The following is a 15,042-nucleotide window of genomic DNA, read 5'->3' on the forward strand; positions in this document are numbered from 1 at the left end:
TTCTTCGGCGCTGTATTATGGAATCCCTTAAAAAATGTTATTTAAAATGTGAAAATGGCTTGCATGATCCTATTTTTCTACCGCATTTACAGCGTATTACTATTGGGAGAGGACTCGACACAAAAATTACTGACAAAAAATGCTCTAGGATCCAACGTAAGTTACATATATGCCTTAAAAATTTACAAGATGCTCTCATGGCATATAACGATGTTTTCAGTACTAATGTTTAAACTGTAGTGTAACCAAAAATCTTGTCATATTTTAACCTTGCTGTGAGCTAGTATCCCTAACAGCTGACTACACCAAAGATGAAGTTAAAGTTCAACGTAATGGACCAAACCCATCGGGAGTAAATGGACAACCCTTGACTGGAATAGGAGAGGCATCGTCCAAAAATCTGAAGAATGGCGACACAGTGGAAATTATTCTTGGGAAATACATTCATAGAATTTATTTTGAGACCATCGACGATACTTCTAATTATAAGCTGACAATGACATCTACAAGCAGTGAGTACATGCAGTGATATCTCCATAAGCTTGCTACCTCAAGCATTATGAAATGTCCGTTTATGATATAATTTTGTGAAAATTCTATGTGAATTACTATCAACCTTAGGTACGATGGCGACCAAGAAAAGAGCGCCTTCTCCGGACTCTTCTGTATCTTTATTTGGTGAAACCAAAAGACACAAAGTACAAGAAATTGAAGAGTCTTCACCTTGTAGTGCTACCGTTAAAACGACCCCAATTAATAGAAAGCCGTCTTTGGAGAATGTTTGGAGAAAGGTTTTCAATGGGAAAATGCTCATTTTTACGTCATCTGGAGTGGAGGGACGAGAGAAGGTAACTGTCAGAAAATCTATTGGTAATATTTTTAATATTCATAATCAGAATTATTTTTATTTCCTAAAGACGGTGTTGTGGCCTATAGGTCAACAATGCGTTGTCGGGAGCTATTTTTAGTGGTTGCTTGATTAGTAATTCATCATTTTAAAACCCTTAACGTAATGGATGGCAATAATAATATAGCGAATTAAAACGATTTTTGTGCATTTTTATCTAGATCCTATATCTATATAATTTGTCAGGTTGCTGCGTATGACATGGACGGTACCCTTATAACAACTAAATCTGGTCGTGTTTTCCCTAAAGACTGTGATGATTGGAAAATACTTTTTACCGAGGTCCCCGGAAAGCTTAAAAAGTTGTGGAGTAGCGGATACAAAATAGTTGTATTTACCAATCAGGTATGTTATTGCTGCATATTTATGTCAGATCTATTTTGAGTTTTTCAATTCAATTTTGTATAAAAACTGCATGTCTGTTGCACATGCTAATCCTTTACATCAAATAAGTACCTGTTTGCGGTGGTTTTGTCTCTTTGGAATATCATTCATCTTTTGTTATAGATAAAGGCTATGTATTGACATTATTATTCATTTACTGTGTGTTCATTTCTTTTCAATTGAAGAGTTTCTTGTGTAGATGATAGATGAAATGAACTTCCATGAAACTTAAAATAACCACAAGTTCACCTCAGGCTAAGATGGCATTTCAATCTTAATGATAAAAAATCTTTCCTAGCAATTGAACAGCCTTTACTTTTCTTGGTAAATGAGTCTCTTCAATCTGGTGAGTAGCCTGCTCCACTCTAAGTAGCCAAATTCATACCCCTATATAAGGGTTAAGGTAATAAACTTAATATGAGTTCATATAGGCCAATCTAATTATTAAATCAATTTGGCAATCAACTTTTTGTAACAGTTTTTTACAATTGGCTAATGTTCTACTCAGAAACCCAGAATCCACCTCCCAGCATGGCTTTAGGAAATCAAGATCTACTTCCACTGGCTCATATCAAGTTGTCAATCAAATATTGTATGATCTGGACAGCATTTCTAAATCTGCCGCACTTTTCTTTGACTTCTTCAAGGCCTTTGACCATGCTAACCATTAACTACTATTTTCAAAACTCACTAGCTTTTGCATAAGAGGTGTATCCTTTGATGGATGGATCAAGTTGTATTCAAGTGATAGACAATTAGTTTCACTATACAAGAATGGGAGGAGATATGTATCATCTCCCAAACTTATCAAATCCAGTATCCTCCGAGGGAGACTAAATCCCTTGCCTGGCATACTCCCAGTGCTCTATGCTGATGACACCAATGTTCATATTGGTGTCATCAACATAGAGCACTGATATGCTGCATATTGTATGCAGTATTAAATAAAAAATAACTGAAATTGAAACTGCTAAAACACTAGGAATTTATATTGATACAAAACTTAACTTGGAGACCCACGTCATTCAGAGCTGTTATAAACTGAGTAAAGCTGTTTATATGTTAAGAAAACTCAACTTTCTCATTTCAAATGAGTATCGTTTAACACTTTGCCATGCCTTCTCTCAATGTCATTTGAATTATGGTGTTGAGATATGGGGCCATTCCCAACATATTAAACAAATTTTGCCACTGCAAAAGAGAGCTATTTGCTCTCTTGCTAATATACCACCTTGCGATTCCTGTGAGCCTTTTTTATTTGGTATGGAATCATGACTGTACTTAGTTTATATATTGAATAACTGATCGAAGTACTTTTCCACTTGATAAAATTTTTTTATTTTACGACCGGGTTTCAATGTATTACATCATCATCAGGTAACAAACTGAAGTTGTGTGCAGGCTTATATACCTTTAGGATTCCCAAAGGAGGGGATAGGAGTTATTCATTATGTTTGACTTCCACCACATCACGCCTGAAACTACTCAATTTGTAGTTAACATATGTTTAAGTCTCTGATTCGTGTGAAAGTTAATCTAGAAACTGACCAATTAAGATCTCACATCCATAACTACACCACAAGGGGAAATCGAATTTAAATACTACTTATTGTTGAGTGTCATCAACTTACAACACATTTCTTGATGTGGACATACTACGGTATAACTATCTGCTCATTGAAATTGGACTGCCTACTCAACTGAAATAATCCAGAGTTTCAAGAATAGGGTGTATATCTGGTTACTTGCTCACCCACTTTACTCATTTGATGAATTCTTTTGTGACAATCTTCATCACATTTAAGAACTTATGTTTATATATCAAGTAATATGTATATTGATGACATTTAATATGGTTGTACCATTTTTCAAAATGAATAAAGTATTATTATTATTTGAAATAGAAAATAAATTATCTTGTCATGATCATAATAACAAGTCATGTTATGAATTAAGCTCCATTTGTTTTCTCATCAGCTCATCGTCAGTAATTATGTCCTAACAGCTATGTATTATGGTTATTTCTATGCACATGTAATGTGCAGTGTCAATTTTAGGCATTCTTCACCAAAAACCAGTACAAAAAAGTTTTGTGCTGTTTGAATAATGTGAGAATCCAGATCGTCCTGGGAAATCATAGGTGACATGAGAAAGAACTGGCCCCTACCCTGATGGTTGAATGTCATATGCTGTTGGGTCTAGCATCAGTTAAGCTTTGCCATCAACTATCAAACCAGCATTTGAGTTGATTACTTTGGTTTTTTTTGTTTATAGTAAGGGCATATTGGTAAATGCAAGGCATGAAAGAATGGCATTAGCCTATTCTCAATGAAAATGTGCAAACTCTATGGATATTTTATGGAATGGTTAAAGCTGGAAAGAATTCTTTGCAAATAATCCCTTCTATGTTCAGTCAGGCATTATCATCAAGGATTATATTGATTCATAATCTCTGAAGGCTAAGCTCTAAGGGATGCAGGGGTTTATAGGAGACTCATGTCATAAATAAAATCAAGGGTTTTTTCCTTGAAAGAGACATTGATTTTCAGAATTCAGGGAAATCTTCAGTTATGTAATGTAGGGAAATTATTGTCAAAGCAATGGTTATTGGTAAGAATCAACTTTGAATGGATGCATTCAATATGTTCGACAGAAATTACATATTGCTTCACAATATAAAAATTTCAATTTGCTACATTTTATTTATTAGGAGAGATTGTTTAGAGCTTCACCCTATCATTGATTTTTTAGATGCCACTTTAGTTGACCTCACATCACATCATGATATCCACACAAATTCTGTTAAAAAACAACATAGAAAACATACTTCAGGTGGGTTTAATCCATCAACCTTTTGGGGAAAGCAGTGAATGCATTACCCTCTGGACTTCCTGGATGAACATGTGGAAGGCAGTTCCATGAGATTCTATGTACTTACCTCAAGTTAAAGTCACTAGATATGGAGTTTGGAATCCATTAAATTCCTTTAACCAATTACTATTATTTGCTCAGTAGTTTTGTAGTTCTGATAGTGTCATGCATAGGCAAAGGACAATGATGCACTGACAGTCACACTCATGGTTACAGGTTAAAAAGGGGAAAGAATGCGTGCACTCCGGAGTATGCTTTGGCAAATAAAGTGATGAATTCCATTGCAAAATAAGGGTGATATTTTGTCCAATGCTGGCAAAAATGAGGGCAGATGATTTTTAAGTATGCTCCTCTGCGTGAAATGATAAAAAATTGACTCAACTAAACTGTAAAGCCCATTGCCCCAAAACCTCTGACTCACACACCCCTTCCTTGTATCAAATCAACCAACCCTCCTAAACCCCATTCCCACCGGCTCAAATTGAGATCCGGATAGGATTCACAGTTTAGGTTTCTGCTGTGGAGATTTTCAAAGCAGACTAATTAAGATTCTTTAAGTAACTTTTCATTGAGACTGCATTGAAATTTTCAAGATAATAAATCTTACCGATGCTACTAACTCCAAAAAAAATCATAATCCATGTAAATTTAGAAACCATGCCCATTACTTGAGTAATGGGTGTGTCTAATACACTTATGCATTCACCTGCGTGATGAAACCATTTGTTCCATGTTAAGCTTTTAATAAAGTATTCAGAATTTTTTACTCACGTCCTGTAACCTTTTATATTTTAGGCTGGCATTGAAAGCGGTAAAATGCGGATTGAAGATTTTAAAAGGAAAGTGGAATGTATTGTACAGCGACTTGGTGTGCCCATTCAGTTGTTTGCATGCATAGCCTCTAGTGGGTTATATCGGAAGCCAGCCCCAGGAATGTGGGATGTGTTGAAAGATATGGTAAGTCAAAATAAATGAGATAATAGACCTCAGCAGTGTTCTCATACATTGACGTATCTTCCGAGCACATTCATCCATCTTCTATAAGGGTACATAAGCTTTGGGATTCAAAGTATATCATTATTACATATACGAGGTGTGTTCAAAAAGTAAGGTGACTTTATATGGTTGTGAAAATATGTGTAATTTATTCTTCAAAATTCAAGTTTTCCCCTTCAAAGTAATCCCCACCAGATATTATGCACTTGTTTAATACACTTTTTCCAATCCTTGAAGTAATTCTGATAAGCACTTTTTGTTATAGCCTTGAGCTCTTCCAGCAATGCAGACTTTATCTCCTTAATTGTTGCTAATCTCCGTCCTTTCATAGGTATCTTCCGTTTTGGGCACAGGACAAAGTCGTAGGGTGCTAAATCCGGTGAATATGGTGGCTGAGGCATGATTGTGGTGTTGTTTTTGGCCAAAAAATCTCTCACAAGAAACGATGAGTGAGCAGGTGCATTATCGTGACGGAAAAGCCATGAATTGTTTGTCCACAATTCCATACATTTTTTCATATTGCTTCTCGCAGACAATGCATAAAATCCTTATTTACGTTGTGGTAATAACTCCTGATGCACTTTGCCACGGTAATCGAAGGAAACAGTGAGCAAAACCTTGACATTTAATCAAACTTGGCGTGCTTTTTTCGGTCTTGGTTCTCCTGGGTTCTTCCAGTGGCTTTGGTTTTGATGTCATAACCATACACCCATGATTTGTCACCAGTTATGATCCTTTTGAGCAAATCATGATCATCATTGACGTCATTCAACAGCCCTTGAGCAATGCTCATGTGATGGTTCTGGTGGTCAAAATTAAGTAGTTTCGGAACAAGCTTAGCTGACACGTGTTTCATGCCCAAAACATGAAAAAATTGCATGGCATGCGCCAACCAATATGCCAGTATCTTCAGCAACTTCTCTAATAGCGATTAGACGATTCTGCAAAACAATTTTCTTCTCTGCTTTTATGCTTTCATCTGTCATTGACGTTCTGGGGCATTCAGAGCAAAGTTCATCATTGGCATATTCTTGGCCATCTTGGAAGAGCTTGTACCACTTATAAATATTGTTTTTACTCAGAGCAAACTCACCATATGCCATTGTCAACATTTAAAGTGTTTTGGAGTACTTAATTCCATTTTTTACCCCAAAATTTGATGCAAATTCTTTGATCCATTTTTTTTAGCATAAAATTGCTGAGCACACCAAAACACATCCAACATTTTTTTTGTCTATAACAAAATAAATATGCTATGTTATTTAAACTGTAAAAAAATGTTTATGACGTGTACCAACACAACAAAAATATCAAAAATCGAATGTATGTTGCCCACAAAATTTGAAAAGTCACCTTACTTTCTGAACACACCATGTATGCTATAAAAAGTTGCTGAATCCAGCCCTTGAAATTATGATGTAAAAAGTTAAGGTGATATGACATATATGCCAATTTGTATTTCAGGTGATTACCCTCCCATCCACATTTTGATCGAAATTGTAAACTTTCCTCCTGTCAAAACCAAATTGCTATTTTTTGAGAACTTAAATATGGCAATAGTGAAGTATTCAACTTCAAAACAATATTTTCTTTGCTGGAATTGCCTCCAGAAATCATCCACAAACACCAAATTTTAAAACTGGCTAATTGGGGTTGAGATGAGTATCTAAGAGGCAGAATCCTTAGCAATTGAAGAACCAAAAAGAATTATATGTAGTGAGAAAAGAAGTGTGTCAAAGGAAATATTCTTCAAGGTGAAGTGTACTATCTGCTAACAATAGATGCCGTGAAATGAGAAAATAGTGTCATTAAAAATAGGCATGTAACATATCTACTTGTATAAGTCAATGAGACATGGGTATTTATAGTATTAGTAAAGGAAAGATTTTCAGCAATGTATGCTGGTTAATGATTAAGATCAAATATGTATGTGGATAAAAGTGTCAGTGAAGATTTCCATCTGACTTTAAGTAAAATAAATTTTATTTACAATTTTCCAGGCAAACTCAATAAGAAATGAAGGACAAAAGTCAGATAAATTCATAATTGGAAAGGAAAAAGCTCTCTTTAAATTGGCCGTTGACTTTAGTTGATGAATCTTTGAATCATTACAAAATGAGGTGAAGTTCCTGTTTTATTATGAGTATGAGGATCATGATGTGTTTTATTTGTGAAATATATGACTGATAAGTGAGCTACATTGGATAAATGGTGCAGCTTATGCACCAGCTACCATCTTACCCTGAATTTAGTGTATTTATATTTTTCATTAATTTAAGCCAAATGGCTTGTTCAACAGATAGAAGTCATATCACATTAGATAGGAAAAATCAAGGGAATTTGGGATACGAACTTAAGAAAATGAAATGAAGACGGAGTGAGAACAAAGAGAAATTCAAGAAGTAAATCTTAGAATTTTAACCATTAGTGGTGTTTGGAATATAACTGGGGCACTTATTGGATTAAGGAAATAACTCTGGTCAAATGTAATTTGTGCATCGAATACTTATGCAGTGCAAACATTGTATCTTTGAAAATACATATTTAAAATCCTTTCATATGAAAAATTTTTAAATAATGCCTATTAAAACTATGTATTAGATTTGGCTTTATCCCATTTGGTGATTAAACTATCCTTTAAATCCTTGACTTGCATTTCCATATTCTTATTTTATAACACTAGAAGTATCTTTTTACCTGTATATTTCACTTTTGCTATACTCCTACTCATTGTTTATCAGTTATTTTTCTTTCAAGATTTTGTTTTTTTTGGTATTCAATTTATATATTTTTCCTGGATAAAATACTCGATACAATAGAGTCAATTGAAAATGATTTTAAGGTGAGAAATGCACCAAAAATATACACTTGCTCTGCAAAAAATTATATGATTAATGATTAAGGTGTTTTTCTTTATTTTTATTCTGGGGACATTGCTTGTGATTCGAGTGTAACTTTTTAGCAATATATTTATCAGCTATTTTTATAGCAACTTTTAATTTTGTTACCTCTTCCTAGGAGAATAATGGAGTGCCTTTAAGTGAAAACCCTGCAGATCACATGTATATTGGTGATGCAGCAGGACGAGGAAGAGAAAATAATAGTGATTCCAAACCAGCCCGTGGATCAAAAAAGGCTAAAAAGGACTTCTCCTGCTCTGATCGATTATTTGCCCTCAATCTTAGGTTGAAGTTCTTCACTCCAGAAGAGCACTTTTTAAATAGACCTCCTGAGCCTTTCTGTCTGCCTTCATTCAATCCTGCAGCTCTTGTCGAAGAAGCCCGCCAGTGTAAATCACCTGCTTTGGCTTCCAACAGAAAGGAGGTCAGTTTTCCACTTGAATGTAATATACTGTTTTAAAATTAAATACGTAATATGCGTGGCCTTATTTCTGGTGATCTATACTGTTTTATTTTTTGACCAGTTATATACAGTGGCATCACATTCAAACTCTAATTTTAAAAAACCTTGAACTGCATCAAAACCTACTTCCCTAAATTGAATAGATGAACTTTGGAATTAACTTGAAATATACAGATTACATAGTCTAAATAAAAGAAATGGAGTTTATATAAATACTGTATATGGTATGGCATATTCCAAAACAATACAGGACAACAGGAAACATGGAATACTCAAATGTCTGCAATAGCAGATGGTTTAATTTGATCGTTGTCTCGCAGTTGTTGAATGTTTCACCCCTTTCTGGACCTGATCTCACATTAGTTACATTTTGAGATTTGGCTATGTCTTGGGACTTGCCTTTATAATGCATTGACTTAAATTCAGATTGATTTCATTTATAAATTAAACGGTTCATTACTATGCACCCACCAAGAAATCTAGTCCTGGAACTAATTTCATAATCAATAAACCCTGGTAACTTTTTTCAAATGTTGAGATTATGTAGCAAAATACCAGGGTGCCCTTTTTTAAAATAATAATGAGCCCTTTCATATTTTTCAAATTTAACTGCAGTATTTTGTAAACTTTCAGATGTGCTACTGTTCGGCAATATTCCCTATACAGGGAATATTGTCGAAACCAACCCTGAATGTGTTTGGGGCCTGCTGGGCATATTACTAACACTTAAAATTTACTCGTAGCACTTGTACCTTTGAGAAAACTGCCCCTGATGTCATTTCCTTGGATCTGTTTTGATGAAGCCTTGTTGAAGTCAACATTGAAGGAATTTAACTTTTTTCCACTTAAAAATCCTCATAAATTCAGATTTAGAGAAAGATTTTCAACTAATGATATACTAGTTGTGAAAAATTTTCTTGTTGTCTCATTTTTAGTACTTTCATAATACAGGTACTTATTAGAACATGTTGAGTAATATTAATTGATAGAATGTTGAACTCCTGTAGTCAACATATATCACCCACAGCAGGGCCAAATTTCATATGGCATGTTGAAGAAATTTCTTGCCCAGCAAAAATTTTCATGACTTGAAACTGAATCCTGAGATACGAGGAGATTTTCTGTCCAGGATTGCGATTGAATCCCAGAATTGAAAAGTCATGGAAAATCTCAGGATCACAAATTCAGACCGTACTTTAATTTATCATCCTTAAATCCATGATGTTGCAGGTGGTAGTTATGGTTGGCGGACCTGGATCCGGGAAGAGCTATGCCTCCAAAAATTACTTGGAAGGATATGCACGTGTTTGCAGAGATGAACTTGGTACCAGAGAAAAATGTGAAGCTGTTGCTAGAGTGAAATTATCATCAGGATTGCCAGTGGTGTTTGACTGTACCCATCCTGAGAAGGCCTCAAGATCAAGAGTTATATCCCTTGCGAGGTCAGCTGGGGTCCCGGTCCGGTGCTTCCTAATGACGACCACCAAGGAGCAAGCAAAGCATAATAACAAGGTGAGTGAATGTGAAGAAGGTCCTTCTGGAGTTATATTCCATGGCTCTTCTGCAGTTTGTTTTTATCTTGTTAGGAAATTTTTAATGCAACTCTGTATTATGAAAATATCGGCTCTTTTATTTCTTTTATTGGGAATTGGATGGGCAATAGCTTCAAAATAAAATTTTTAATACATCTGATTTTAATGATTCATATGTTAATTATTTTTAATAACAATAAATGCAGCATGATTGCCTCATGGGTGAAGATAAGCTGGCGTTTTTTTATTATATCCACTTATAATTATGCATATATATTACACGGAAAGGTTCAATGTAGCTCAGTCCATTGAAGTTGTAAAGCTTCTCCTGCGATACTGTGGTTGTAGAGCTTTTAGGTGGAAGTAGGATGCTATAGTTGTGTTGTGAAAGGTTTTGTGTATCATCCACTAATTACTTTTTAAATGTCTTTATTTGCAGTTCCGAGAAATAACCGACACTTCACATGTGAAAGTCAACGATATGATAATCAATTCATACTAGTAAGTGTGTATATTTTACTATTGAATGCTTCTGTAGTTATTAAGAGGAAAGACCAATCAATTTTTAATGTTTAATTAATGCTTATGCTGCTACTTCATCATTCAATATATGTAATATTATATTATGATTTATCTTTATTTGATAGTCATTGATATCACCTAGTAAAATATATATTTCTTTTAATTTCAGCTCAAAATTTGAAGAGCCTACCACAAGTGAGGGTTTTGAAGAAATAGTTCAAGTGAGATTTCTGCCTAAGTTTGATGACCCGGAAAAGGAAAAACTGTATTCTATGTATTTAATTGATAAATAAACAAAATCTTTCATTAAAAATTGCTCTTTTAATAATGGGGAAAGTTATATAACTTTATCCCAGTATTTTCGATACAAATACCCTGAGGTAGGTCTGCTTCATGGGGATGACAAGGGTGTCCTGGAAAGCATAGGGTCACTCGACCTTTAGTTCACCTGCATGACCGTCCTCTTTTTAAGAGCACCTGGATAGCATTTTATTAGAATCAAGAATTTTCTGAGCATAGACAAACTTATGTCTGTATGCATACACATAAAGTATCCTCTTTTTTTGGTCCATAATGTCCTCCTTTTGTCCTAAATTTCTAATACCTTTGACCGTAACTTGGGAGAGAAAGATCTGGTAACACTAGACAAGCATCACTTGAGGTTAAGAGACCAATGGGTACCATACATACATACTATCATATTTTTGTTTATGATTTTAATTTATTGCAAATTTATACGGCTGAGAAAGCCTACAAGACTCAGAAAAATGTTTAATAATACTTTAATTTGAATGTAGAAAAAAGAATGTCCCTACCAGCTCTCGTTTTTACACTTGTTCAGTTGCCTGCCCTAAGCAATGGAGATCGTTCTGAGTGTACGACATGATTAAGTTTAAGTCAAGTAAAAAGTAAATATTTTACTGTTAGTTTGAACTTTAATTAAAATTTGTTTATCATTGTGCCAATATTTAGGAATATGAAACAGCCAATGCAATCAATGGCATGGTCAGCAACAAAACTGAATCAGTAATATTAATTGGCAAGGCAATACATTACTTATGCATAGAGACATGAGCAATGACAAGAAAAACGTATGCACAGAAATGCATGATATTTGTGACAATGCCTTTACAAATATGACTTCCTGCATTTGTTTCCCATCTTAGAAATTCATTTATTCGGATCATTAGCCATCTAATAAATTATAATTAACCATAGCTTATGTGGAGAATCAGCATCTGGCCATTTATTACTTAGATGATGACAATTCCTCAATTATACTCCCATATTAGTGAGGACATGAAGAGTATAAATTAAAGGAACTCCAATGCAATATTTACAAGGGGGTACCTAAAGATAACTGGAATCATTTTTTGAAAGCTATGTATTTAATTTTTGTACCAAACCACTTACCAACATCAAAGTACTCTCCATCACATTTAATACATTGGTCCAATCTGCGATTCCATTCCTGGAAACATTTTTCAAACTCATCTGTTTTGATGCCAAAAAGCTCCTGCCTTTGTTTTTTCTTTATGGCTTCCACATCTTCAAAACGTTGTCCTTACATGACCCTCTTGATTTGAGGAAACAAGAAGAAACCATGGAGCAAGGTCAAGGATGTGGGGCAAGGGAGTCACGTGGTTTTTGGTGAGAAACTGGGGCACTGAAATGGCTGAAATAGCTGAGCCAAGGGTGAGATGACAATGAAGTTTTCCACTGGCTTGATGGTTGTTTGGTTTCAGGGTGGTAACCATAGTACCATGGCTTGTTACCAGTAATGACCTTGAAAAAAAAAATCTGGGTTGGTTCTTCTGGGAAAAATCTGGGAGATAGTCTTTCAATGCCCTGCAAAGTTCAGTTCGATTCTCTTTTTGCTATTCAGTCGAGACCTGAGGTATGAATTTAACAGTGATCCTTCTCATCTTGAAATGCTCCAACAAAAGTTGCTGAACCAAGTTCTGTGTCAGTCCGGATAACTTACTAATCTCTTCAACAGTCAATGGTTGGTCTTCAAGCACGATTGCCAAAAACTTTTTCAACATTTTCGTCAATTCTAGAATTTGATGGACGTCCTGAACGAGATTTGTCTTCAAGTGGCTTTTCACCTTCTTAAAAATGGAAAAACCATTGGTACACTTGACTTTTCCCCATATCACAATCCTTGCAAGCTGTTTTTAACATCACAACAGTTTCTGCGGTGTTTTCCCCAAGCAGGAAGCAAAGTTTCATATGGTGCGCTGTTCACTTAAACCCTTAAATGATGAAAAACAAGTAGCAAGCAAAACTGCTTCAACAAAATGTGTTGTTATGACTGACCAAGACTTTCCCAGACCACAACAACACCTTCCTAGAACTCATTACGAGTTGCACTATGCTCACCTAGTGGAAGAAATGCATACTACATCAGCTACACATACCATAGCACTATTCTGGTTATTTTAGGGTACCCCCTCATATTTAATAAATAGTAATAATTTAGCAATAATGTCCATAAACACATTTCACTAGGATCGCAAAATAGTCTATAAGAAATTTAATATTGGTGATGGAATATAACATTTTCTCCACTTATGATTCAATTAAATTTGCATAACCATAATATGAAACATCAAACTCATTGACTACATCCTGAGCATTATCAGTCCTATTGTGATCAAATGCTTTCTCTGAAAGTGTCTTCAAATTATTACTGATGTCATTGCATTTTGCCCGTAGACTACATGATAGGATGGCCCTGCTTTCACTCTTCACTTATTGAATATTCTTTCCTTTATAGAACAGTACTATATAGTCTCTGTAATTCTGAATGTGATTTATCCAGCATAACTGTGAGAGTATCTAGTTCACATAAACCCCAGTAGAAAGACACCCTAACGGAGGATGAAAAATATAAAGGGAATGTGCTGTTGACAAGAATAGTTTGGAGCCAGGAATACTAGATAGTGAGATTGAAAACTTCTCCAAAAACTACAAAAACATTTTTTTTATTTTGGCAGTACTTCGGAGGAAAATGGGCATAATAGTAGGGACATTACAAGAATTGTATTGATAAAAAACATTTTGCAGTGAGAAGGTAATATAATAAAAAGGTAGACTAGAGGAAACATCAATGAATATTAAACTATACATCATAGCACTCACTGCATAAACCTGAAGCCTGGTCTTTGAGGCAAAAGGATTAGTGGAATTCGGTGGCTGCTGATAAGCTAGTATGGGGAAGAATGGAGAAATCAAGCCGTAGAGAGGTAAGTGAAGAGCAGGAAGGAATAGAGTAGGCTTTTGAACAGCAGGAAAGGAGATAGAAGGGATGCGCAAAGAACTGGAGAAGGAAATAATGCAGACCAAACGAGAGGATGACCAATCGATCAGAGTACATAGTTACTAGGAGCATCCAAGACCTACATTTTATACGTAGATTATGTTTGAAATGGGTAGAACAGTTCCAAAAATTCCACTGAAAATAACAATCACTGAATGATAAAATCTCAAACATGTAAAATGATATTTATCATAATCAATTTCCGCATCTAATGTGGCACTGACTTAGGTATATGCATGCTATATTCCGTCATGAGATATACCTTACAATTATTGTTGCAGAAATCATTGTCTTTTAATGATAGTGTCATTTGCTTTGGGATTCTGACTTAACAAGATCATAGGATTATTCATGATCAGACAATTCAATTGGTACATAATTAGGACAGAAAGCTGTACCATCTAGCCAAAAATAATAGTTTCATAATAATAATATTTATTCATTCCATGTCCAACATGAAGATAATATTACACCATGATTAAGTCATAAATTACTAATGCATGTAGATACAAAGACAATACATAAAGTATACAATGGTCCCTCCAGTATAGAATCATAATAATGATCAGGTCTTTAACAGCCCTGTTATTTTTCTCAAATTAAAAAAATATGTATAGGATATGATGACAGAAGGCACATAATGACATATGAACAATGGCCATTTTAAATCTTTATTAGGGGAGATGATAAGAAAATATGATCCCTAAGTGGATGAGCTTCCATACTATACAATGCTGTCACATGGCATGATAACTGAACATCCAACCACTGTCTGGCCACATACCCACATATGCATGCATTAATGTTTTTGTGGATCAAAATACTCTAATAAACATTTAAATATATAAATAAGATTAAAATTCCATATCATGAAAGGGGCTAGAGAGGTGGAAACAAGACCAGTTTGCATAAATCTCTTTGGAATCCAGATTTGGTTGTGGAATGAGTAAGATACTCAAGAATTGGAGAGAAAAGATGAAATAAGATTAAGATATGTATCTAGGTAACCCCATGTTTTCTCATCCCTTAAATTTGGCAGAACATGATTAAAGAGGAAGTTTAAAGAATAATATTACTTTCTGAGTTCAATCGTATGTGACTTAATACATGACTGAATTAAAATCAGTGTGAATAAATCAATATTA

The 15,042-nt window shown here is 34.7% G+C and overlaps 1 protein-coding gene across 2 annotated transcripts; it reads left to right on the forward strand.

Moving 5' to 3' along the window:
• On the forward strand, nt 1–10,882 carry PNKP (Polynucleotide kinase 3'-phosphatase). Of its 2 annotated transcripts, none has more exons than XM_071587790.1 (9): nt 1–156; nt 285–512; nt 622–848; nt 1,094–1,252; nt 4,958–5,119; nt 8,177–8,482; nt 9,752–10,033; nt 10,493–10,554; nt 10,745–10,882. In XM_071587790.1, exons 1-9 carry the CDS (start codon nt 18–20, stop codon nt 10,866–10,868), a joined length of 1,689 nt encoding a protein of 562 aa, XP_071443891.1. In that variant the 5' UTR covers nt 1–17; the 3' UTR covers nt 10,869–10,882. The 2 variants fall into 2 exon arrangements, with proteins under 2 accessions (XP_071443891.1, XP_071443892.1); XM_071587791.1 differs by having other exon boundaries at nt 297–512.
• The last annotated feature ends 4,160 nt before the right edge of the window (nt 10,883–15,042 follow it).

Source organism: Hetaerina americana, unplaced genomic scaffold (assembly GCF_022747635.1).
Source record: "Hetaerina americana unplaced genomic scaffold, ioHetAmer1.1.p SCAF_3, whole genome shotgun sequence".
Classification (NCBI taxonomy): Eukaryota; Metazoa; Arthropoda; class Insecta; order Odonata; family Calopterygidae; genus Hetaerina; species Hetaerina americana.